Source organism: Apis mellifera, linkage group LG14 (genome assembly GCF_003254395.2).
Source record: "Apis mellifera strain DH4 linkage group LG14, Amel_HAv3.1, whole genome shotgun sequence".
Lineage (NCBI taxonomy): Eukaryota > Metazoa > Arthropoda > Insecta > Hymenoptera > Apidae > Apis > Apis mellifera.
Genome location: NC_037651.1, coordinates 8677518 through 8704581, shown reverse-complemented (window position 1 = coordinate 8704581; position 27064 = coordinate 8677518). Strand labels below are relative to the sequence as shown.

General features: G+C 46.9%; 1 protein-coding gene across 1 annotated transcript; it reads right to left on the bottom strand.

Annotated features, from left to right (window-relative positions):
• Window positions 1–499: 499 nt before the first annotated feature.
• LOC100578813 lies at window positions 500–27064 on the bottom strand. Its single transcript, XM_006564895.3, has 3 exons — window positions 25464–27064; window positions 2469–2671; window positions 500–673 (listed from the first exon to the last, which is right to left on the bottom strand). The coding sequence occupies exons 1-3, from the start codon at window positions 25564–25566 to the stop codon at window positions 644–646; spliced, it is 336 nt and encodes a 111-aa protein (XP_006564958.2). The 5' UTR covers window positions 25567–27064; the 3' UTR covers window positions 500–643.

Sequence of the window (27064 nt, the reverse complement as noted above, 5' to 3'; positions counted from 1 at the left end):
TCGTTGTCGTTCCCCGAATTGTACAACCTGTTCCTCGATCTGCTGGCCGAACACCCGTACGACGTCTTCAGAATGTCGTTGTTGTTCTCCTCGGCTCGAGCCTTCCGCCTCCTCGCGTCCTCCTCGAGCACCCTCCTACTTCTCGCCTCGTTCTCTCGCCTCCTCGCCTCCTTGTACCTTTGGATCCTCTGCTCCCTGGTCTCGGGCTCGGGAAGGGAGACGGCCGGATCAACGCTCGAGCGGCACACCCCGCTCCAAGGTAGGCTGTCGTCGCTTCCCTCGCTGCTTTCGCTGCACCCCCACGTTCTGCTCATGGGCTGCTCCTTGCTTATTATCGCGGGTATGCTTCGAAAATCGCCGAGGAGGTCCTCGTCGCTCGAGTTGCTGCTGGACCAACCCCTCAACTCGCTTCTGGCTCTCCTCCTCGACTCCTCCAGGATGGTCGTCGCGGCCCTCGAGCTTTTCTCCGTCGGGGAGTCGGTCGGCCAACACCGTAGCTCGCTCCTCGAACGCCTCCTCGACTCGGTGGGGCTGTCCGGCAGGGGGACGGGCCCCCTTGGACAAATGGTCAGGATCTCGAGAAAGTTCAAACACCTCTGAGCGCGAAACGGCGTTTGCCTCACCAACTCTGCCGCGATCGCTCTCACCCACGACCAATAGATGGCCTCCGAATCTGCCTATGTAACAGAAGAATACGTTAACAACGTGCTTATTCTTCCTTATTCTTCGAAACTTAATCCAACCTGCCTGTACATCCGTGCAATATATATATGCAACGAACGATACGATCTCTTTAACGATCGCGTCGTTATTAAATTCGTCCAAGTTTTAAATTGTCGTTTATTGAAAGGGTAGGGATCCGATTAAACTCAACTTACCCCGCGGTGATTAAGGAAATTGGCAATTTATTGTCCGCGAGCGAGCGGCCGCCGAACGACCCCTGGAACGTCCTTCGAGCAAGGCAACGAGGCGAAGGAACTCGTTTGCCGGGAAAGGCGTGGAGGATGGTGTGGGACTCCTTGACAATGGCGGGTCATGGGAGAATGGCGCGTGGATCTCCCACGCGTCCCCTTATCGCTGCGATCGAGGCGGCGGATTTTGACCTTGCCTACTGACCTTATTAATCCTTCCGCGCCCCGGACGGATCACGAGTTACGTCACGAACGCTGCGTCCTTCGCGTCCTCTCCTATCTTATTGACCATCGACCTCGAGCAAATTCCGGACCGTCTCGAGGTGAATACGGAATTTCGGAGAGGGCAAAGATTTCGGATAGGAGGAAGATTGAATTTTTGGATCTGAGTCCAAATTTCGGAGAAAAAAGGAATCGAAATTATTGCTCTACGTTTTCTTATCGACTTTGAAGAATTTTTGGATCTAAATCCAAAAATTCAGAGAAAAAGAGATCGAATGGAAATTGAATCGTTATTGTTCTGCGTCTTCTATCGACTTTGAAGAATTTTTAGATCTGAATCCAAATTTCAGAGAAAAAGGGAATCGAAATTATTGTTCTGCGTCTTCTTATCGACTTTGAAGAATTTTTGGATCTGAATCCAAATTTCAGAGAAAAAGAAAATCGAAATTATTGTTCTACGTCTTCTTATCGACTTTGAAGAATTTTTGGATCTGAATCCAAATTTCAAATAAAAAGCAATCGAAGTTATTGTAAATGTCATATGTCGCGCATTCTTATCCGTCGATCTTGAAAAATTTTTGGATTTGAATCCAAATTTCAGAGAAAAAGGGATCGAATGGAAATCGAAGTTATTGTTCTATGTCTTCTTATCGACTTTGAAAATTTAAATTTTGACTTTGAAATTATTATTCTAAATTATCTGTACGTTCTTTTTATCGACTTTGAAAAATTTTTGGATCGTCTTATCTGAATCCAAATTTTAAAGAAAAAGATAAACGTTATCTGCCACGTCTTTTTATCTTTAAAGAACTTTTGGAGAATTCTTGGATTTTTGGATCGTCTCGTGGAATCGAAGAGAAGAATTTTAGAGAAAAAGCAATTGAACGGGAATGGAAGTTGTCACAAACTTCTTATGGATCTTGAAGAATTTTCGAATCGTCTCGAGCCGAATCCGAATTTCGAAGAGAGGAAAGATGGAAGCGGATCGAAATTATTGCAAAGAACGCGGCAGGATTGTATAACTAAACGCTATAGAAATCGAAGCAGTCGAAGGAGGGCAATTAGAAATTGCGTTTTAGCAAAACAGGAGCTCCTCGACCAAAGCGAGAAAGTGTTTGCGGGCAAGGAAACGGATCGCGCCGCGGATAAAGGCCATTTACATGCAATTACGTCGCGTGTGCCAGGCGGATCGCTCTATCTATCCACTCGGCTTTTCCTTCTTCCCCTCTGATATCGTTCCTCCCCCCCTCCCCAGTCGCATTACAAAAATACTCCTCTCCTCTTCTACATTTCTCCTCCTTAATCCTCGACGGCCGAAAATAAATTACAAATTACCCAAAAAGTAGCGAGCATCTGATCCTGCGAGTTGCTCAACGTGAACCCAAGAGCCAGTGCGTGCGGTTGACACAGGCTGGGCGCTGCCTGGCGTAGGTTCAACGCCCTCAATGGAAGCCTCATCGGAGTACCCTCGACCCAAAGCCATCCCATTCTGATGGAAACGATCCGCCTCTCGCCTAGGTCCTCCACGTATAGCTCGCCTGCAACGAAGAATAGAAAGAAATTAGCTTCCAAACCGATTTCGCTCCACATCGATCTGCCTCCGTCCAACGTACGCGGGATAAAGGCTATTCCTTTCACTCCCTTAACGTATTACGATTATTACAATCGAATGCACGTGTCTCTATCTGACTTAATTTAAACCTTAAACCGAAAGAGAGATTTCGTAATTCGCTTCGGAACATTCGATGATACAATAATAAACTTTGGAGTTTCTCCTCACGGGCGAACGAATTATCCCTTCCCCCAGGTTTAGGTAATCGAAACATTGACGTCATCCGATTGAACGGCGTAGGATGCCGTCACTCCCTTCGCCTCCCCTTCGAGTATCGAGCAATTACCGTTGGAAACGGCACCTACTGCTAAACGCACACCCACCGACGCTCGCCTCGACGACGACTACTATTTCAGCCGTGAGATGGAAATAGATCCTTCTACTACCCCCCCCCTGTCGACGGCTCCACGTTTTCCAATTTTACGATAAGCCCGGCAACAAAGCATTCAACGACCAATTCCACGCAGTGGGGCGGGAGAGACAGTACAGTGCGGAGACAGATCGCTATCGCGGGTGACGTGTGTCGAGGAATCTGGTTTTTAAGATTACGGACACCTTAACGTCTGACGCAACGAAGCGTCTTATCTGTTGCGCCGAGAGAAAGACGGAGGAGGCGTAAAGCGGTTGCTGGAACGAGCCACCGTTCCGAGTCCATTAACTTTTTTTTTCCCCTCCGGAGAGGAATTCCTTATCGCGCGCGAAGGACGCTCGTACGGGACACGGCACGGTGACGGAAGGACACCACGGTTCGAGTACTAGATTCCCGGCATTTTTTCCACCCAGATAAGGAAGAGGAGAAAAGGTACGCGCTACGTGGAAGTCCTTCACCCGCATTTCAACGCTCTCTCTCTCTCTCTCTCTCTCTCTCTCTCTCTCTCTCTCTCTCTCTCTCTCTCTCCCTGCGCGGATCGACTCGACTCGCCTCGACTCGCCTCGGCCAGCCTACGCTCAACGACCTACGACACACGCCCCCACCTGGTTTCCACGGAAACCAGCTGATAGCTCGTCGAATAGCCCGCGATCATTCCTACGCTCGGATCGATTGGCCCCTAAAGATAGACAGACAGGCGGGGAAACACCCATCTTCGTGACGACACCTCCGTTCTTTTTTCGCTTCTCGTTTGACCTTACACTCGCCCGTTACGGATAAATTAACCAACCTGAGAAGGGAGCGTAATAGCTATTCTCGATCTCGTGTTGCGCCGCGAATATTCGAAATGACGCAGAGTTCCGCGAAGAAGAAGAGCTCCTCGAAAATTTTAAAACATTTGGATTTTGGTTTCGTCATCTTGTTCCGGGACGAGAAAGCGTAGCGATCGAGAGATAGCTTCGATAGCGGCCGTTCCTTCTTCTTCCTTTTCCTCTTCTCTCGATCCTCCGGCGATTTCGCCGAGCGTGGAAATCGGTCGCACGCGGCGCTTGCATAAATTACTGAGCAAATTGCGCGCCGCTCGATAACGCTCGCAAGTCGGACGCGTCGATCGTCACGTGCCACGTGACACAGCAACACGGTTTCGCGCGGTTTTTTGACTCTCGCGTCTCTTCGCCGATCTTTGTGAAAGTGTCGACCACGATCCGAGGCGGGGCGAGGCGAGGCGGGGCGAGGCGACGACTATGAAAACCGGCGGCGCTCTCTCGCTCGCGCGAAAATGAAAAACGAAAGCGGCCAGGCAAGATTGGCGTTTCTGGAACGAATTTTCTAATCTTCGCCGTTCCGAATCGACCGGTTGTAATCGGCAAATCCAAGCATTTTTCCATCGCGGTGAATCACGCGCCGCCTTTCAAGGTCGCCGCGTTTGTCAGAACCAATTACCAACTCTCCGTGAGATTTTCCACCACGAGGGAATTACGAAACGTGTGAATCATCGTCGCAGCTTTGAATTCAATTTTTTTCCTTTTTTTTTTTTTGGGCGCCGACCTCTTTGCCGCCTCGTCCGTGCAAATGTACGGAACGTGGGAGACACAAGTTGGCTCCTAAAGTTTTTCTGTCGGACGGAGAGAAGAGAGGTGACTAAACATCTGTTTGGGTTAGGGAAGAACGGAAAATCGTATTTTCTGGTCGAGCAGCCACGTTTATTACATGTTTCCAAACCGTATATACACGAGCTACTATTGAAACGGGAGGACGTGTTTCGAGAATTGAAGAATCTCGAGCTCTTCTCTCTCTCTCTCTTTCTCACGGCCCATTAAACTCGAGAAGTCGTATATACGCGAGTATTTCGAGTATGAACGCCCCATAAATAAGGCGATCCTCTTCTAGACCCGCATCCTGTCGATCCGAAAGTTTTCTCCACGAGAGAGAGAAAGAGAAAGAGAGAGAGAGAACGCGTACACGAATCGAGCGTGTGACCTTATTTCTGGATTCATCGATTAATCTGATCGACGCAACTTGAACGAATCGTCTGAAAATGCGCCCTCGATCGAAAGAAGTGAATGAAACTCTCCCGAGACACCCTTTTCCCCATTCACGAATTTTTATTTCACGGGATTCGAAATGAATATTTATGAAACGACGTACGTGTTTACGCCGAGTGGAAGAGGAGGGGCTTAAAAACCGTGCCCCCTCCCGTCCCGTGTTTTATCTGTTCCCGCGCGTGTGCGTGTATGCGTGTGCGGCTGGCCCGCCACTGCAGCGGCACGTTTCGCTCAGGAAACCGTTTATTTCCTCAGATCCTAGGATAACGCACGAGTGTCACGTATACCGGGTGGCCGTTTCGTAAAATCGATACCGTTAACTCGCAACCTCCCGGGAGATTGCAACCGTAGAAGCAAAACGTTTCAAGCTCGATTTCATTTCCGTAACTTGAGAGAACGATGTAAAGCGGCGAAAATCCATCCTTCGATCCTCGTCCTCCTTCCTTCCTTCATTCGAGGACGACGAATGCCATCCACGAAAAGATTCCAAGATAATCTCTCTCTCTCTCTCTTTTCGAAGATCGTGAGAGACTCTCCGTGAAAGGAAAAGAGGAAAAAGTGAAATCCCCTCTCATCCAATAGAAAACTTCTCTCGAGGAAGTATCCTATCGTCCTCGTTTTCCTAGTTGCCTCAGTCAACATTGAAAATCCTGTTTAACAGTCCTCCTCATTTTTCACCTCGTTCCTTCACGCTCATCTGCCTCCTGTCAGTCCCGGAACGATCATCCTGCTCGAGCGGGGCCCCGGGTTGAAACCTTCTTTTTTCTTCTTTTTACCGCCATGAATTATTTATCCGACCGACGCATCATCAGGGACACCTACTCCACTCCCTTTCTTTCTTTCCCTCCCCTTCGTCAAACGTTCTAGAAAAATCTTTCCTAAACAATAATAATAATTGATGACGATTAAAGAAAAAAACACTGCGTCGAACGTGCTCGTTCCTTCGATTTCTTTCGGTGGTTTGAAGCGCGAGTACAAACCGGTAGTTCACGAGGAAGGAAGTGTTCCAGGAGGTGAAACGCGACGTGAAAGTGACGAGGCGCTGTTGGTAATGTTGGGACGGAACGAGCCGTGGACCAGGACGGGCTGTCACGAGACCGGAAGCTACCAGGCCAGGAACCAGGAAGCGGAGGTGGGAAGGAATATGCATCGACAGTCGTCATGCGAGTCGTAGTTACTCGATAAAATACGCGGTTGTATGGAAAGAATACGGGAGGGGAGAGGGGGGTCCCTTCCTCCTCCTCCTCCTGTTATTGCCGCGCTGTTACTTTCCGATGCGCGGAAACGAGCAGTGACAAGTATAATCTAGCCGCTTGTTCCAATTGCTTGGAATCAAACCGCACGCTACCGCAATCCTCCCTTCCCTTCCCTTCCCCTTCCCTCTTCGTTACGAAATCGTCGTTTTCTCGATTAAAAAATTAACAATACGATCGAATCGGGCCGCTGTTTATCTATTTACTCGTTTATTTATTCGTCTTCGTTTATCTTCTCGAAGCATAAGGCTTCGAGAGTCCGACTTCTCGATCGTCCTCCCCTCTTCCCCTCCTGTACTCTCGTCGCTGTACCGCTATTAATAAAACTTTCATAACAGTCACAATCTCCCCGCTAGAGGAACACGCTAGTCGTAATTACGGCTCGTCCGAACCGAGAGAGGAGGCATCAAGGAGGGAACCACCGGTTCCGCCTGTTGCCGTGCACCGCTAATGAGAACCGTTCATTAACGATTAATGTTCGGCGTGAGTGAAAATGACACTAACTTTATCAAAATTCCAAAAACTTTTCTAAAAAACTTCACTCAATTACCTCTGCTTTATAGTTTCCTGAATTGTCTGTTAATAATCGGTATATTCATACACACATATATATATATATATATAGGAATGAAAAATGACATTAACTTTATCAAAATTCCACGGAAAATTAGAAAAGCTTCTCTTAAAATTACTTCTCTCAATTTTATAGTTTCCTGTTTCAGAACTGAACGACGATTCGATGCTCAAACAACCGAGCGAAAAGGACTGTTTAATATTTTGTCAAAATTTCGGGAGGGGAGGGAATGGAAGGGAATTTGAAAGTTTGAAAGGCTCTCTCACGAGGATCCGAGGTATTCGATAAATTCTCGACGATGAAAACGTTAACATTTGCTATTCCTAAACTATTCCTCGAGAAAAAGCTTCCTCTTCCTTCCTTCCTTCGCGTCCCCTCGAAAGTAATCACACAATTATAATTGTAATTCTACCTGAAAGGCTTCGATTCAGAATATTAGGCGCTCGATAATGGGAAACGAAAGATCCATCCTCCTCGTTTCGGCACGCGGCGGCGGCGGCGGCGATACGTTCGGTGCAACGTTCGCGAATCGTTACGTCGGCCATTATGTAATCACGGTGCGCTTTGGCGCCGGGTACCTCGCCACTATAAGCACACCTGTGAGTCACCGTGTGTCTCGTCGAGCGAAACAAACGGTTCGTTAGTAGTAATTACACGGGGAACCCGTTAGGTGCCGCTTACGAGAGACCGTCTTTTTTTTCTTCTTTTTTCTATTTCTTCTTTTTTTTTTTGTCTCCGCCGCGATGTTTGCACCGCGGTTCCTTCGCAACCGGTGAGGCCTCGTCCCTTCGATATATATATATGTATATTCAACTCCCTTCTGTAATGAATTCACCGTGCCCTTTCTTTTTTTTCTCTTCCCCTACGTATACCGCTATTAGGACCATTTCCAGACCCCCGTGAAAACGAAGCGACGTGCGCACACACACGCACGACTCGACGATTTCCGACCACGAGTCGAGTCGAATGGTAACGGTAAGTTTTGACTTTTCACAAATCCCCGCACAATGGGTGGCGAGGAACTCCTGCGGAAAGAAAGTCGTAAAGAGCGTTGGGAGGGGAGAGTCTCCTCTTCTTCCAAGAGGGGTCGCTTCTTTTCTTCCAAAATCTGCCTTCCTTTCCGCCACTTTTCTCATTTCAGTTTCCGCCTTTTCACGGAGAGGAAGGGTCGCGGTTGCTTCTCGGAACGATTCTTGCGGGAAATCCACTGCGCTTGGAGGGAAAAAGAAAGATTTTGGTCGCGGGATAAATAAGTATGTTAATACATTCTCGGTGGAGGAGGATTCTTCGAAGGAGGGATTCATTCCGGATCGAAGATCAAAGGAGAGTGACATTAATTGTTTCGAGGCACGTATCCTCGTTCGGGATGAGATTCTCCTTTTCCTTTCCGCCACAAAAAGTGGCGAAAAAACAGCGATTCGAGGATTATAAAATTAGGAAGCGCCCTTTCCTTCCTCTCATCAATCTCCTCGTGGAAACGTCGTGTTGGGGCGAAATCATTTATCATCGAACGAGCTTTTCGTCCCCTTCTTCTCTGTTTTCGTTCGTGACGAAGAAGGATAGCTATTTGCAGGATGATAGCTGAGCAAAAGGAAAGGAGAAAGGAGGGAGGGGAGTGGAGGGAGAGAGATTTCTTTCCAATCCTTCCCCTCTTTTCTTCACTCTCTCGAGACGCGTCGCAACGCATTTGACGAGTGGAAACGGACATCTCCTCCGCTCCGCTTATTATTTCCCTGATCCGATCGATCGGCGCGGCGTTTTCCAACCGGAAAATTATGCTATAAAACAGGCGAGGATTGTCCGAGAGCCGCGACAAAGGCTATTGTTAGCGACGACAATGAGGACGAGGAACAATCGGGTGTGACAATCGGGAGTGAGAAGACGTTGTAGCAGAAACTATCTGTCTCACCGAAAGATTAAACAACAATTCCTGGTATAACTTTCCCTCCCCCTTATTTGAAACAAAGAATTAAATCAAACTTGTTGTTGTTGCCGCCATATAACATCCAATCTCCTTCCAAACAATCTCCTTATTAACCTTCCAAAACAAATTTTCCAACCAATCTGTATAAATTCTGTAACGAAACGTTCAACGAAATTCTACTTGTAACGCATCGATTCCAAGTAACGCCGATTTCTCATCGAAGTCTCTTCCAGATTTCTCTAAAACCGAGAGATTCTAAGTGTGATCGAAATTCTCAAAGTTCGAGAAACCAGAGCTCGACGAGCATCCCGTTCTCCGTCCTTTTTCCACGTTCCTCACTTCCCCTCCTTCCCCTTTGTTCGTTCGACGCGCGCGCGATTCGTGGGCGTTGCGGGGCGATAGCTGTGTGCAAAAGGAATGGGGGGGAGGGTGGAGGAGGGCGAAGAAGAAACGCGGGAGAGTATAACGGATACGCGAAGACAGAGGAGGCATTCATGGAACGGCGACACGTGTTTCCTCGCGCGATTCCTCCGCCCCTCCTCCGAGCTCCTCTCATCCCAGGCCTCGATCGTCGATCTCGCAAGCTTGGCCGATCGAAATTTTCGCTGCCAACGAATTTTCTCCTCGAGAGAATAGGAGAAAAGAGGAGAAGTGCTTTTCCTTATGTTTCTCTTTCCTTCTTCCTTTCTTCTCCTTCTTTCCCCTCCTCTCTCTTCTCTTCGTTTCATCGAATCGAGTGAATCGAATCTTTTGTTCCGTTTTCGACGGTGGTCATCTCATCTGGGAAGAGATGATAAATTTGGTGTAAATTTTGCTTACTTCGGGATTATCCACCAAAGTATTGCCGCGTATGTAACGAACGAATCGGACGCGCTGACGCGGCTCCCCGATTCGCGATTAATTGCCCTTATCTATTTATACCGTGGATTTTTATCGGCATCGGAGAAAGGAGGGCCGTGAATAGACGATGACTCACGGTAAACATTCGCTTACCCTTCTCCACGGGTGGAGGAGGAAGGAGGAGGGGATTCAAAAGTCCGTCTACGTGGTGGAAGAGGAAGAGGATGACGTGGCGGAGAAGAAGAAAGGAGGCGAGCGTTTTCCTTTTCGTTCGCGAAAAAGGGAGGGAAAACGGGAGGGGATTGGAGCAAATTCGCGACGAAAAAAAGGAAAAGGTGGATGATGGACGGACGGGAGGGGAACGATCGATGAACCTCTGACCGAGGAGAGAATCCGAGACGGATTCTCGCGGCGATGACTGGAAATATCGCGTGTACACCAGATATATATATATATATATAGAAAATTCGTGGGGACGAATTGGGGAAGCAAATAACCGAATTGTCACGCTGCAAGATTTATTTTTCTTCTCTCCTCACGAGCAGAGAAATGATCGATGATGCTCGATGACAAAAGGATAGACCCGCATCCCCTCCTCTCTCTCTCTCTCTCTTAATTTCTCGATAAAGGACGCGTCTTCGTCGTCGTCGCAGGACAATGGAGCTTGTTTACCCAAGAAATTATCAAGATACGTGAGGAAGAGGGTCGTGGAAGAACGACGTTCCGCAGGATTTTCGCCATACGATCGCCATTAAGCGAGCATATACACCATTCTCACGAATTTCTCCCTTTTCTCTCTCGAGGGGAGAGTTCTCTCTCTCTCTCTCTGTTTCGAGAAAACCAGAGATGAAAATGGAAAATTTTTCGCCATTCGATCCTCGAGCGAAAATGAAACGCGATACCCGCCCTTAATGGAGGAGCGAACGGTTGTAACGGAGGAGTTGGATCGTTCGCTTTCTCGATATTTTCCGCTCGAGTCGAATAACGATGGCCCCGGGTTGAAAGCGAGCAAAGCGAGCCACACATCTGTCAAACCGTTCCTACGCTTTTTCTCTTTCGGATTCAACTTTCCCGCACTTTATGTGCACGCGCGTACACATAAAACGCGAGCGAAGCACTCTCGAAGCCCTCTTGACTCTTGGGGGCACAAGAGAGGGCTTTTCTTTTCCTCCCGATCGATCGTGCGACCGACCCGATTCCTTCTTTCCTTTCTTTTCTCTTTCTCCTCTTCCTCTCTTCTTCCTTTTCTCCCCTCCCTCTTCTTTTTTTTTATTTTCTCTCTCTCTCCTCTCTCCTACCTTCCTCCAGCGCACAATTCGAACGCATTATGCCGGCGAAACAATGGCACAAAGGTCCTGCCGGGCTCACGCGTTGGGCAGGATCTCTCGAGCAACAGCTGCCGCGAATTTTGCTGCAATTTTTACAGTATCCGTCGTCGAAAATTCGTTGGAACGCCGCCCTTCTCGCGCAATTAGGGCAAATATTATTAGTCGTTCGAGCAAACCAGTTCCTCGCGATTTTTAGAATTTCTCGACGGAATTTCGAAAATTTCTTTTCAGAAAGGGAAGAAGAAGAAAGAAATTATTTAAATTTCTCTCTAAAAAGAAATTCTAAAGAATTTCGAAATATATTTTCCAATCCTTAGAAACTTTCGAAGGCAATATCGATCCACGATCAATCGATTCCCTCTCCGAGTCATTCGTCATTCGGGGCCCGACGCACGACCGCAATGCTCCTATAACATTATACGTACACACACCGCACAGTTGCGAAACTTTTGTCGGGGGAAGAATGGGGCAACGACCCATTTTTCCATCGATAAATTCACCTATGTCATTAGTTTCCAGCAGGCAGGTGGGACGTATTCCGTACGGGGGTGCGTGCGGTTCATGCGGGCGCGGGTAACTCGAAACTTTTTCAACGGCGACTTTTCGTACACCGACGGTTCCTTCCTCCCTCGTTCGAGGCCCCATCCAAACGCTCGCGTTGTCACGTACGAACGTTCGGACGACACGGTACGTATGCGTGTGCGCGCGTGTGAGAACGTGAACTTGTTCGTTGAAACGTGGCGCGCTCTGTGCCACGATTGCGCAACGAGACGTTGCAATTATTCGTTGCTCTAATTAAAGGAAGTAGGATACATTGTTTCCCCTCCGATTGTGGAACGTAATTAATGATCGTACCTTTTTTTTTCTCTTTTTAAATTACTTGCCAACCGTGGCAACGATTCGACACAACCATTATTCACCCGAATCACCGCGATTTAATAAAGAAGATATTAATTACGAAGGAGGAACGTTGATGATTAAAATTTCACGGATACCTCTTTCACTTGACTCGGTCGTGAAATCGGATCTGGAACTGGATCGAGTTTCTGCATCATTCGGAGAGGAGGAAACAAAATCCAAAATCCAAAAATCCCCTTGGAACTCGTGTAATTCGCAAATTGGTGGGAAGAAAGCAAAGAACGAGTGGAGGAGATGTCTTCATCGGCTTTCGACACGCTCGTTTTCCGACTAGCTAAAATTTCCATACAAACATTCCACAGCGGGCCTTTTAAAATCAACCGACTTTCGCGCCGCTCTCTTTGCACGCTTATCGTAGAGGCGATCATTAGGCTCGAATTTCACGCGATCTCTTTTCGGGATTGGAAAAAGGAAAGGGTTGATTTCCCGATAAAAATCTCCCATCATTATTGTTTCGTTGGAAATAAATAAAGCCTCTCTCGGAATGGTTCCCAAGAGAAAGAGAGAGAGAGGAGAAGGTTTCGTTTCCATCGAGTTCCATCCTCTCCCTTGAAAACAAACCGGAGACGGAAGTGGGATTCACGCTCGACTCCTTCTTTCCCCTGGTATCCGACGCACGGAGGGAGTGACGAAAGCGGCGTTAAAGGGGTAGCCACATAGTTGCACACAATTGATGCCGGCTCTCATAAATCAAAGCGTTCTCCCTTTCTCCCTCCCTCTTTCTCTCTCTCTCTCTTCTGACGGAACGGAACATCGACGGGTAGCCGGTTCAAGGGTTGCGATTCGAGTCGAATTTCGTGGAATCACACGTGGGCCGACTGGTGGAGAGGCTACTGCCCCTTCGGTGTACCGTTACGAAATTACGCCAATAAAGTGGCAAAAATATAGCGTACATATCGGCGCGTATTGGCCCACTAATTTGCATCACAATGCGCGAGAGAGATGACCGTTCACTGCGTGAAATTGCGCGGCGTTGTCCGATCGGTAATAAGGGAACGAAAGGCCGATTGCTAATTCAGATGCGAGCGCTCTGAAGCGATCCCTCTCTGCGATCACGCGGCGAGAAATAAGCGAACCGAACGTTCCGCATCCGATTTGCATATCGATCATGTCATATTGTTGACTCCTGGCTACCCCGGGATTTATCTCGGGAGGAAAACGTTCCATCCCTACGATTAACCCTACGAGAAGAAGAAGAAGAAGAAGAAGAAGCTCGTGGGGTGCCCGAGGAAACACGGATCCTCCGCGTGAGAAAGGGGTGCGAGACCTCGTCCTCGCCCCGTCCCTTCCTCTCCTTTCCTTTTTTCCTTCTCCGCCCATCATTTTCCATCTTCTCCCCGCGAGGCTTCTTCCACCGCGAGGTGTCAACACGGACCACCTCCTCTGCCTCTCTCGTCTCACCCTTCCGCTCACTCCCAGAAGCCGAACGCGGCGCGAGATGGAAATGGAATCGAAAAATAGAGGCAAGGTCGTACGCGAGAGGCACCGTCGTGGAAGACCGGTTCGGTTACCCTACTTTTTTCCTTTTTTTTTTCAGCCTACAGAATCACTGACCAAAATATCCTTCCCTATTGACTCTCTCTTACGAGGCCATAGAGAAGAAATTCGTGTAAGGGAGAGAAAGGGAGAGAAAGAGACTCTAGCTCTAGCCTCTAGCCACCGATTGTTTGCTTTTTCCCCGAAAGCCAAACCGCTGCTTTACCAGCCTGTTCGTGCCAAAATGACGACTAATTTGTTATCCTTTTTATTGTGCGGCCATCCCTCGAAAAACCCTTTCGTTCTCGGAGCGGGTAACGATATTTCTCTCTCTTAAGGATGTCTTCTTAACATTCCATTATTCCTCGAATCGATATTTTCCATTGATTGACAAGAAACAATTGAAACAATTCACGAAGAGAAGAGAAGAGAAACCAAAGTTCGATGATCTGACACAGCCGACATCTTTGACGACTCAATTCCTCGGACGTGACCCCACAAAGAAAGTAGATCGAGATAACATTGTCACTGGATTTCTCGTGACTGCCATTGTGCCGTGCATCTGGTGGTCAAAGGGTTGCACCGCCATTACCACTAGGTTTCGTCCCTCGATTCGGAACGGGGGACTCGCAACCCCCTTCGAGAAAGTATACCTTACGACTTCCTAACTCTCTCTCTCTCTCTCCCTCTCTCCTTTCAAAAAGATTAATCGTCGGCCAAAAGGTCGGGAATCAACTGTTTCTCCCGAACTGAAATCTGTTTAACGAGGATTAACTCGAGGAAATTTGCCATTTCCACTGGGTGAAAATAAAATTCGATTTATATACATACATATACATTGTTCCCTCGAAACTCGAAGGCAAGCGTGTTTTCTCACACCGTGCGCCGTTTCACGCAGGGTGTAATACGATGCAGGTATTATATCCGAGGTAAGGAGGAGGTGCCTAATTGACCCCGAAGGGTGCCCCGTGTATCGCGACCGTTACACCCCGACCAAATGAAAAATAAGCCCCTACAAATTGGCTGTCGATTTGAGGGAATTCTCCAACCCTCGACAATTGGACGGCGAAGTTAATCCGCTTTGAAGAAGTGTGAAAAACCGGCTGTCCTTTCGTCCACTGACATCTAACCTGAAGCTCGACACTCGCCTTCTTTCATCTTCTCGAAAGAAGAACAAGAAGAAGGAGGAGGAGGGAAAGTAAGAACGAGGGAAAAATGGAAATATCAAAGAAAAAAGAGGAAATGAAATCGTTTTACGCGATATTTTCGTATTTCAACAGGTCCATTAGAATAATTTTCAACGGAACGCTGGCCTCCGTCCAGAACAAGCAGGGCACAGCTGTCGCAACAGCTAACCAGATAACCCAGATCCGTCGAATATTTTCGTCTGGACGGAAAAAGAAAAGGAAAGGAGAGAGAGAAAGAACGCTTTTCTTCCAAACGGACGTTCTGTGTACACGAAATTGATCCCCGTAATCCAAACTACGCAGCGGCCCCCATAATAATTGTCACGTGACGAGCCGGTATGTCGCCAGCTGCGTCGCTTAAGTTTCGCCCTGCCGTCGAATGAGTCCGCGATACGAGATATTCATATCAACCCTTCTTTCGATTTTCCTTTCATTCCTCTGGATCGAATAATTACACGAAAGTTTATTTAGTTGGTTGTCATTGACTGATCCATATACGCATGGCAATTTTTCTTTTCCCTCGTCTCTCTCTATGTGTTTGAATATTTCGAGTAAAGTTTCAAAGAGTGGTTTCTTCATGCTAATTAAAAGCAAAGATTGGCAAAGTTTTCGTCATTTTCATTTATTTATTTCGACTGTTGTTTCTCTGTCAAAATAAGCAGCATCTTAAATTCCATTTCTGGAACCTCTCCTCGAGAACCAGAATTACGCGAAAAACTGGTCTCCCTCTTTTGGCCTCCGCTCGAAAACTCTGTCCGCTGCGTGCACGTGTGTGCTCGTGTCGCTCGTGCTGCTGTTGCACGACCGTTTGACGTCACCACCAGGATGCCATGCAGTGGATTCTGTGAGAATCCATTTGACAGATCTTCTCCTCGTTCCCTTTCTCTCTCCTCTCTCTCTCTCTTCTTTTTTCTTTCTGCGTCTTAAAGTACACCCTTCATCGACCGATCAACACGTCGCCTTAAACACTTAAGCCTCGACAACTTGTTACTCGCGACACGTACAAAGTTCAACTGGTGGCCCGTAAACACGAGCTCGTCAGAGTTCGGCAGACGGTTCCTATCTACATCACGTAATTGTTCCCTTATCGATTCTCCCTGGCCCTTAAACTCCAGGGATCCGTTAGACGTGTAAATTAATAACGGCGCCCTCAGACCACCTATTATCTGGCACACATTTCCCTATCTTATCGATAGTTTCAATCTTACGCCACACGACTAGCGACGTCTTAAAGCGCTCAAGTATTCCTGAACGACCTCGACCCTTTGAGAAACAAATCTTTGAAAAGATATTCGATTTCTGTGGAACCGATGAAAAGGGGCACGAGGGGGGACATATAATGGAACGTTGGCACGGAAAAATTGAAATTCGAGCCACGGCGGAAGTAACTAGTGGCGTGCATGTAGCAAAGATACCGCCTGTGGCGCGTTGCGACAAAACTAGGGGCGTAACGCGCGAAAGGAAAGCGGCGTGCAATCGGGCGATCACGTCGATCCAACGCGTCCAACCTGGCAATTATTCCGCCACGGCTCTCCTAAGTTCGCCCGGGATCCCTTCGAGCGTGTCCATCCGACTAGAAACGCCAATTCCGCTATTCGACCGTCGTCCAACTCTCTTTCTCCATCTGCAGCGCGATTAACGAAACGAAGAAAAAAACAGTTGCGAGGATAGAAACGGTTTTCGATCGCTGGGCAAAAGGCAATGTCGTTATAAAATTCTGGCGAAAAATTCGAAGCTGTTAAATGAGAAAGGAAATGGATAAACTCGGGCAGAAGCAAAATTCAGGCAAACGCGTGAAAGAAGAAGACGATCGTAACGCGCGGAATTACAAGCTCGTCTCGTGTGGTCGTTCCACTTATCTTTCGACGTAGCGGAATGGCTGGCTAGTTAACCCACAAAAAAAGTGTAGCGGTGGATACGAGCGCGCGCGCGCAACCTTGGTGAAATAACGTGGGCACGTGCACTGTTTGGGAGCCGGTTGGTTACGATGGAAGGAGAGGGGAGAGAAACGTCTGGCAAACGTTGGAGCATCGGTCAGAGCGTGCCGATTAATCTTAAAAGTGGAATTATTAACCTCGCATTGTTGCCAGGAATCTAATTGCCGCTCGCGTTCCCGTCTCCGAGGAATGCCTCATGCTCTATCGCGCCCGCAAAAATGCATTTTAAAACGTTCATTTACACACGCGGTTATTAAGGTTAAAACGTACATTCTTATTCTTTTTCTTTCCTTTTTTCTTTTTCTTTTTTTTCAAGAGTTGAATCGGTGTCGGGAACGGTACGTTTTATTCTCTGTTCCAGTTCACCTCGCCGAGAGGTGTCCTTGGGGGCCGGGCAAGAGTAGAGTAGAGAAGAATATCGATCAAACGAAAGAAAACGATATCGTTGCGAGAGTTCCTGTATCTGTTGTCACGGTAACCGCAACACACATACGAATATTATTATCTTAATCACCGTGTCTCCATCCTTAAACCGGATAGATGGATAGATAAATAGACGGAGAGCGTAAATAAACTGCTCGAGAAAAACAGGAATTCTCAAAGTGTTGGTATTTCTTCCGACACGTAAATCCGACACACGAGAAAAATTCTCGGAAAAAATAAATAGATAAATAAAAACAGAGACAGGAGGGAGATTAAATTGAAATTACGTTGAAAATTTCGTTCGATGCTTCGCAATATGGAAGGCATATATCGTCGATTTAGAAGAGGCGTAGATAGGAAGATACCACGAGGCATCCATAAGGGACACTGGGTCACAGTGAGCAGTGCAACGCCCTGACCTGTCTCCGTCTTCTTCTCTCCTCAGCATCCACACACGTTTATCTATAATATGCGTGTATTTTTCTCCTCACCATCTTTCGTGTATCCCTTCCGATTCATCATCTTTGCTCCTCTCTCTCTTTCAAAAACAGCCCATCCTCTTTTCTCTATAGCTTCGTCATATTTTCTCTCGTTTCAAGTCTTCCTGCCGACAAACTTTTGTCCCTCCCTGCCTCACGTACAAACACGCTAGTCAGCTGTTCGCTCTGACTCGTCCTCCGGCTGTAGATGATTTTTAAATCTCTCTCTCTCTCTCTCTCTCCCTCTCTTTGTCCAACTTTCGCTACTTCCGTGGTCGATTCAAATCCTACCTACGCCTTAGAACTTTACAAGAACGGACGTAAATTCCTTCCTTCCTTTATATACACTTGGACCACTTTTCTTTAGTAAATATCTGCTCTTCGTCACATCGTCAAGATATGCCCGACTCGACAAGGAGGTTTTCATCGCTCGCAGGCTTCGAGTAGTTAATCCCGCCAAGCGACAAGTTTGTGGAACACAAGTTTTGAAAACACTTCGAACGAATCTTTCCTCGATTCTTTCCTTAATTCCCTTCCCTTCCTTAATCGGGTTTATCCGACTGACGCGCGGTGCAGCGACCGGAAAGGGAGAAAAGGGAGAGAGAGAGAGAGGCTATTTCCCGTCCACGAGTCTCCCCTCCCCTCAGCCGGCGGAGACAGAGAGCTTAACACGCACGAAAACTATGCATCGCCTCTTCGCTCTCGTCTCGCCTCGCCTCGCCTCGCCTCCGTGTTCCCGTTATCGCGGCTGCTCTATCATTATTGAACCAACGCCCCACTACGCAACATGTTTCCCATCTACATAGTTAACCCAATCTTGACGAGGTACAGTCAACTCGGGCGAGGGTGACGATCCAGGAATTCCAACAACGTGGCGAACAATGTAACAATGATCGATCGGATTTCCACAGTTTTCGATGTTCGAATCTCGACGAGGAATTCAAGAGTGCGAGAAAAGTGAGAGAAATTAATGAAATAAGAAACAAGTTAAATAAGAGAGGCTCGATCTTCGATCGTGCGTCCTTTTCTCGAACAGAGCACCGAGCGGAGGAAAGTAGTTTTCTCCCTCCCCCTCCTCCTCGAATTAACTCGCGAATTAAGTTAAACGAAGCATCGACCCGAAGCCGAGAGTTTGAGAAAGTTTTGCGGTGGTCGACTTATCATAGAATCGAAGGGGAAAGAAATTAATGGACGTGTAAATGGACTACGGTTTGGAAAAGCGGATACGAAGTGATACTTTTCGTATCTCGAAAGAAAGTTGATGGTTTGAAGGAACAATTTTATTAAGCGTAATTTTCAAAGTTCGTTGAAATTGCGCAATTGAATATTTTTATCACTGCTACGTAATCCGTACTCTTTCACAATTCGTAGCGTTTCGTAATCGGGCAATTTTATTTGTTCCTTCAAAACGAAAACGTCGTTAGACACGCTTTTCAGGAAACGAATCGTCGATTGATCCCGTTCCATGAAGATGATTAATCGAGGGCTGGTTAAAGAAAAAAAAAGGAAAAATCTGAAAAGAAGTTTTAGGACGAGACAGTTTTCTATTCGAACGCGTTGCTGCTTTCTCTTTCTTGCGGGGCCATCGTTCGTCTCGAGACGAACGCGAAGCCTCTTTCCTCTCCCCTCTCCTCGCCTCCCTCCCTCCCTCCTCCGTTTCCTCGCCGCGCGACAGACGCGCGAGGGCGTCTAATTACACCCACTTGAGACATTAATTAATTCGTGGACCGTAGAAACACGTGCGCCGACAAAAAATCGGACGGTCCGTGGTGGAGAAAAGCCGCGCAGAAATCGTGCGCGGGAAAAAGCCGGGTGTCGCGGGAGAAGAAAGAAATGCTTGGCGCGAAATTTTTATTTCTATTTTCGATTTCGCCAACGAGAAAAAGCTTGGTCGAAGGCTTACGTTATGTTTTAAAATTCTAGGAAATATGGATCGAATCAGTTTGATGAAATCGTTCTTTTTTTTTCAGCAATGCGATTATTAATTCAATTTCGCAAAAGAAGAGGAGTCTTCTTCCTACGATCTTTTATTCTTCTATCCAAAATTGTGTTTCGTATTTTTGCCTCATGCAAATAATTTTTTTTAGAAAGTCTCGAGGCAAAACTGATCATCGCGGTAAAACGTAACATCCAATCCGCGCCGAGTAAGAATCGCGGTTGGTGAAATTCACGTTCATCCTAGATAGGTTGCGATCGACCAACGAAGCTTTTCATCCGTAGAAATCTCGGTTGAAAGGTGTTAAAGCTCGTCGTCGTTCTCGAGCTTTGCGCAACGAGGGGAAGAAGAGAAAGAAAGAAGGAGGAAGATTCACCGCGCGTGGAATTCCGTTGCACGATTATTTTTTCCCCCCGAGCAAAGGAATCGAGGCAATCTGAAATTTGATCAAACGCAACCGGTGTAGAACGGAATTGCTCAATTCCTTTGCCGCAACTCCATTCAGATACAATCGGACAACGCGATATCAACGCAATTGCGTAACACCACGCGAAAGAGCGAGAAGGTAAAGCATCCTTGCCCCTCCTTCTCCTTTCCAATTCCTTCTTCCCTAGAATCCTCTCGATCGATTTTCCTCTCCTCCCCTTCTCGATAACACCATGATTACGTAGAAATTACGTAACCGGAGAAGAAGAAAAAAATAAATGAACGAACAGAAAAAATAGAGAGCAAGAATCGGAACGCGGTGAAAGTGGTGGAAGGAGCGAAGGTGCACATCTTTTGCACGCCGATTCCCGCGCGCCACGCGTGCTCGTTCGTGAAAATAATAATTCGACTCGGAAGAGGCTGGCGCGCGCATGATCGGCCGCCGCTCGAATGCGCGCACGATCGCCGTGCGCCACGATCGTAGAGATCCCGGATCACGTAGATCTAGCCGCACGACTCGCACCGAGACATTTTCACAACCGCTTTTCCCTCGGCTGGGACTGGTTGCGAATCCAGACGTGTGGAACCCGGTTCTACGCGATACAACCTCGTAGAAATCCGGCTTAAAGGGGTCGATGGAACAGCTCGCTCCGATACTATCGGAGAAAATCGCTTTGGTCGGCACAGAAAAAAAGATAAAGAGAGAGGAGGGGGGGAAAGAAAAAAAAAGATTACGTACATACTCGTTCGATAATATCGAGGGATCGTTGAAATTTTTCCTTTTTTTTTCTTTCCTTTGGATAGATTTTATTTTTATTTATTTATTTATTTTTTTCCCCCTCGCGTAACTTTCGAAATCGATCGAAAATTCGAGGGAATTTTCTCGAATGAATGTATTTCTCTGTTTCGAAGATTCGACAGAGGAGATGAAACCTTGACGATGAAACCTCGGTCCAAGCAAGACGAACGTTGAACGTTTTGAATAATTCCGGATGCCTTATCAACCGAGCCAGTGATAAGAAGGCACGGAACGACGAGATAATGTGCAGTTCTGCGTATAGCCGCCTCTTCTCTTTATTGTGCCACTATTTCTATTCGAAGCCACTTTATATATATATATATATATATATATATATATATCTTCTTATATATAACTTTTTCCCCACTTGCCCACTTTGCCTTATATAAAATCCGTTTAGATCTCCTCTCGTTCCATTGTTTCGATTAATCGCTCCGATTCCCTCGTATCGATCAGCCTAATTATCCGCCTGTTTTTGTTTCAATTTGCTAAACACACGATCAATATCCCTCCTCGCTCGTCCATAAATCGTTATCGTCGTTTCGCAAACAGTTTTCCTTCCTCTCTTTCATCCACTCTGGAATCCAGAACGATTTCGAGAACAATCGATAAAAGCTGCTCCACAACGAAAATGTTAAGTCGTGACCGAGCAAAAGTTCGGCGCAATCCGCCAGCTCACGAAATTAGAAAGTGAATATTATTAAATCCTCTCCTCTCGGTTAATTGTGATATCGATATGCGGCGTAGAGAAAAAGAGAGAGAAAAGAGGGAAGAAAGGAGAAAAAAAAGGAACGAGTCCAGTTTTCTTCGATCATGATTTCTCCGGAACGATCCTTCTCGATCCGGCTCGCCGCGATCGACGATCGATTTGTGATCGATAGATGGATGGCTACCAGTCGAGCGGCATTTCTTCGGTGAAACGAATATTTTCCTTTTTCAGCAGCCCGAGTGCGAGAAATCGCGGAAGTCGATGATTTCTTCGCTGCAACACTCGCTCCTCGAGACTCGATTAATCTTTATCGAATCTATATCTTTGCCGACGATCGCCGAGAATGAGTACAACTCGACGTTCGAGAGATGTGAGTAATCCGTGTAAAGGAGATCGGCCCCTCCGCGCCGATAATCCGCTCTTTTAATCATTCCTCCCGTAATTGGATCCGCTCGTTAATATTCACGAAGCGACTGGAGAGAGAGAAGAAGAAAAAAGAAAAGAAGAAGAATTTTCGTTTTTATATATTCGTTTTAATCGAATACGGGAGATCGCTTACGATTGGAGGAAAAATCATCGATCAATCGTTTTGATCATCATTTCGCGTTACATTTTACGATAAATAATCGAGTTATACGCGAAACTTGATTCTTCTTCTCCTCTTGTGTTCGGTGTTTGCATTGTAGTTGGACGGGTTTGGGAAGCGGATGAAAGTGAATTATTGAAATCGCCCACCGTGGCGGCGCCCACGTTCCTCTGAAACACCTGTTTACCTACGAATAACACCGCAAGAGGTATCGTTCCACTTCCTCTGCCCCCGTTTCCCTCGACTTTGCAAACATTTTCAATCGGCGCGTTAAGCGCCGTTCACAATCGCCACCATCCTCTCCCCTTCTCGAACGACAACAACGACAATTCTTTTCTTTCTTCTTTACATCCCGTCCCACATCTTTCGATTTAGAAAAAAAAAAAAATCGATTCGAATCCTCCTCCCCACGTGTCGCTTACGCACGACGAGGAACGCGCCACGAATCGGCCGGAGAGCCTCGGCTATGGTAAATGGCACGACCGGGTCGAGCATTTGAATCCCGAATACGTGTAAAAGAAGACGGTCGAGCAGCATTTAGTGAAAGGCAGAACGCGCGTCTTTCGTGGCCGAGATTCGATTCGATCGACGAACCTAAGTCACCGTGTCGTCCCTCTTCGAACCGCCGTTCGCCGTGTCATTTGCACCGTTCCACAGTGAAAAAAATAAATATATATATATATATATATATTCTTACTCGTCCATATCGCAATTAAAAAAGGAAAAAATTTCGCTTCATTGTGGAACGACGAAAGAAAGTCGAATCGTATTCCTCGTTCGACTTACAGACGACGATCCTCCTCGTCGAATAGGAGAGGGCAAACCACGGAGGAATCGATCAAACTTCTCACACGGGAGGAGGCCAGTCCGTGAAAAGGATTGAAGAGAAATACTCGGCATATATATATATATATTACGCGTCCCTGCGTTACGTCTTAATCCCCGCCGTAGTCGCAGCGAGTTTTCGACAATGCCACTTGTGAACCGTGCTTAATTCCACACCGTGACCTAAATTTCAATGGCGTGCGCAAAGCTGTCGTCCTCGGGGCAACGGGAATCGCGATACCGAATAATCTGCTCTACCGAAAATATCGAGACCGACTTTATCGAACGAACTTATATCGAATCTGTGGAAGATCAAGAGTCGAGTCGAAAAAAAAAAAGAAAGAAAAAGAGCTGTGTTAAATTATCGGGCAGCTTATCGAAAAGAGAAAATCGAAATAGAATAATAGGAAGGAGAGTGGCCGCCGGTGGAGAATCGTCTGTCTCTCCGTGTCAACGTTATCGGGCGGAAAGGCCGTGTCATTGAGTTGCAAATTTATTTCACCTCGACCATTGGCCGGGATATTTCACAATTTATTTACGGCACAGCCACTCTCGTTCGGCCTAAAAAATACCGAGATCCTGTTTCCCGGCTCGTATACACGCGGACCTCGAACCGTGAAACGCGTTGTACATCACCATTTGCGGACGTACAGAGTCCCGTGGGCCTCTTTCAAACGGAATCCTATTTACAACAATCTTTCGATTCCAACGTTTGAAATTTCCGAAAAAAGAATTTGAGAAATTAGCGTAACCCAGTAAAGAAGAAACTTTCGCTTCGATTAATTTCTTTCTCTCGCGCGATTAAGTACCGAATACGTTGCGTCGACAGGGAGGAAAAATCGAGGAGGAAAAAGTATGTGAAAGTTGAAAATTGAAATCTCTGTATCGCGATGTAAAGAATCGATATAAAGACACGGTTTTTATTAATCAAGAGGATGGGAAAATCGAGCGATTAAATGAATGAAAAAAAAAAAAAAAAAAGGGTTTCCGTTAGAAGAGAAAGGATCTATGATAATTGGGCAGAGGCAAGAGCTTGGAGGAAAAGCTTGTAGAAATTCAATTGGTGGCACCATCAAAAAGCAGTACGAATGCATTGATAGGTTCACCTGCTTTCCATTTACTGTTTCTTGACCTGCCGTAAACCGTGGAATTTAGGTACTCCACTTGTCGGCACCAATTAACCATCCCGTCGACACTTTCGCGCAATTTTTATCTAACAGTAACTTAAATTTATCTCGACACCCCCCCCTCGACCAACTTCAACCATCCTGCACGATGATCGATCTTCCTCAATTCTAACGTCGCTTCGAGCCACGCGATATACACCGGCACGAATCGAGTAACGAGATTAGATAAAACGCCGCAAATATCGTTGTTTATCGGGTTGACGTGCGTACGAGGTTAATGTTGATGTATGAAGAAGAAGAAGAAGAAAAAAAAAAGAAAGAAATTCGATTACCGCGAATGCAATAAATTCTTTTCCAGTTACGAATTTACGAAGGAAAAAATTTTCGAAGGAGAGAAATTTTTTTTTGAGAAAAAACGTCGTTCGAAACATCGTCGACGTCGACGAATTCTTTCGTTCTTCCGACGAATCTCGTCGACGAGATTTCGCGGTGAAATTTTGCACGGGTGTCGTCAACCCTGACATTAAATCGTGGACGGTGTCAGGGCTACGATCCCTGGGAGTTAGCGTGTGCGGGGACGAGAAAAAGAAAGAAAGAAAGAAGAAGAAAAAAAAGGAACGAGAAGTTGCGCGCTCTGGCTAGACCGACAGTCAGTTTTCATGTTCCCCAGAGTGGATAACCGCGTAAAAGTATCCCGTTACGGTAGCCCAGATACCGGATTACGGAGCACGAATTGTCAATCGAATCGTGAGAGACTGCGAGTTTCCGTTGCGGAAAAAGCCGACCGCACTGGCCGCCCTCGAGGACCGCAAGAATTTCGCGACACGATATTTTTTTCTTCTTGGATGTTATTTCTCGGATAGAATGATTTAATCCATTTCTTTCTCAAATTTTCGCTTATCGATCGATTATCGTGTTACGAGAGAAAAAAAGAAATCCAAGTAACGATGATGTGATAAATATTACGAACGAATCGAGAGAGTCATCGAAACGAGGCATCGATATTATTCCGGAAAATCGAATAGATTGGACGAGGGAAAAAAAGCGCGTGTTCCGGGGAAACGTGTAGCTAATAACGTTCACTTTCGTTCGAAACAACGCCTCGAGGTTACGGATGCCTGATAAGATGTGTGTTGTAACAACACGGACCAATGAATCATAACATCGATAATGTAACGAGGGAATCGGGAAGGCCGGTGAATGGTGAATTTACGTTTCCGCGGGATACCCTGCCTACCTTCTTAGCCGCTTGGTAAACAATCGTATCCCGATACGCTTTTATTAAGGTCACGTCGAAACGAAATTTGAACGAAACGAAACGAACTCGCTACGATTAATTTCGCTCGGTCAAAATAATCGAAAATTCTCGGTCGAAAATTCCGACGATTCTGATTCGATCGTGAAAAAACAAAAAAGGAGAGAGAAAAAAAAGAAAGAAACGATTATTCCCGGAGAAGAAAAGTTAGTCTGGCAGGAATTATACTCGCTCGAAATTATTAATTAAACACTGGCTGGGCTAGATAAGATAGAAACGCGAGTCGTTGGAGAAAACTAACCTCTTATTTTCGTCTCTTGTGGGTCCAACGGTGGAAAGCGTGGGTGGCTCTGCTGTCCCGGTTTCTTCAGCAGGACACCCACGATCTGCGGTGCCATCATCATCTTGACCAATCCTCTGTTTCTTCTCCTCCTCGCGTCGATCAGTTCCTACGAGTCATCGTCCAAGGATAGGATCCTCGCGTTTCACCGGTACGTGAAATCCAAACAGAGGAAGAGAAATAGAACGGACATCTCTTTTACAACGAGATACGAATTAAAAGCCCCCTCTCCCTCCGCTCTCTCTTTCTCTCCGTGAAACACTTTTTCAACTCGACGAGTTGACCACTAGTCGGGATCTTAGAGGCTGACTCCGGCTGAAATTAAAACGACGGGGCCAACGAACGAGAGAGGCGCACACCGGGAGAGCAGCTGCCGATTCCGTTCAGTTTAGACCGTCTGTCGTTTTATTGGCCAAGGCGACGCGTCACTTTAGCGAGGAGCAAGGCGCCAGACGAGGCTCCTTTCCACTCTCTTTACGTTTTAAATTTTATCGCTCTATCTCGTCTCGTGGTACACGCGAGGCCTGACCTTATCGCATGACCAAACGTTCGAATGGCCAGAACACGCTGTCTCGTTTCGATTGATCCCTTTGATCCCTCTTCTATACACCGAACCGAGCGTGCAACACAACTCTTTCTATCTTCCTCTCGTTCGAATCGACTTTCGTCAGATTCCAGATCGATAAATCGCTTCTCCGTTTCGTTCTTCTCCTCTTTGCGATCGTGATCACGTATCACCTGTTGACACTAGCGGTCACTAGCTTTCTTTGACGGCAGGCCTCCACTCGTTCGACGACAATGGCCGGCCGTGATACAGACTGCAATTATTGCAAACAGATAACGTTATCAACCGGCTTTTGCCTTCGACGAGCGGTTAACGAGCGGACCGACGAATATCGTCGGCCAACTCTCTCGTCCACGGTGCTTCTCCTCGATCTCTTCCCGTTTAACCCGTTCTAGAAAGCCTCCGCTCGAATGGCACAACATCGAAATTAACTTTATTAACTCCCCGTTGCGTTCTCCTCCTCCTCCTCCTCCTCCTCCTCTCTTTTTTCGTACAACTGTTTTCGCGAATTCGTCCGTTTCACAACACGCGCCCTCTCTTTCTTCCTTTCCTTCTCCCTTGACAACTTGCCAACCGCACTCGGCCTCACTCGTTCCAACGACGAATCGAGAGAGAAAGATGATTATTCCATATAACGAACAACAACACCGAAGATCCTCGTCGTCCGACTCGATGTATACTCGCACGCACACTTGCACACGTAAGTAAGTAGTAGTAGTAGTAGTAGTTTCTCGTGCGCGTTTAGAAATGGACACGAACGTTTTTTCGCTCGATTTTCTTCACACCCGAGTTTTAACCGAAGAACCCCCCCCAAACCCCCCCTCGCCGCGTTGTCAACGGTCGCGGCGAGCGCGCAAGAGTGTTTAATTAACGCGTCGATGAGGAGACGAGGAACACGTTTGGCCGAAGTGACAACAACGCAGTGAGAACGATCGCTGCCTGCTATCCAGCATGGCGCGCGCACGACCAACGACTAAATAGACGGACGAGTGCATCG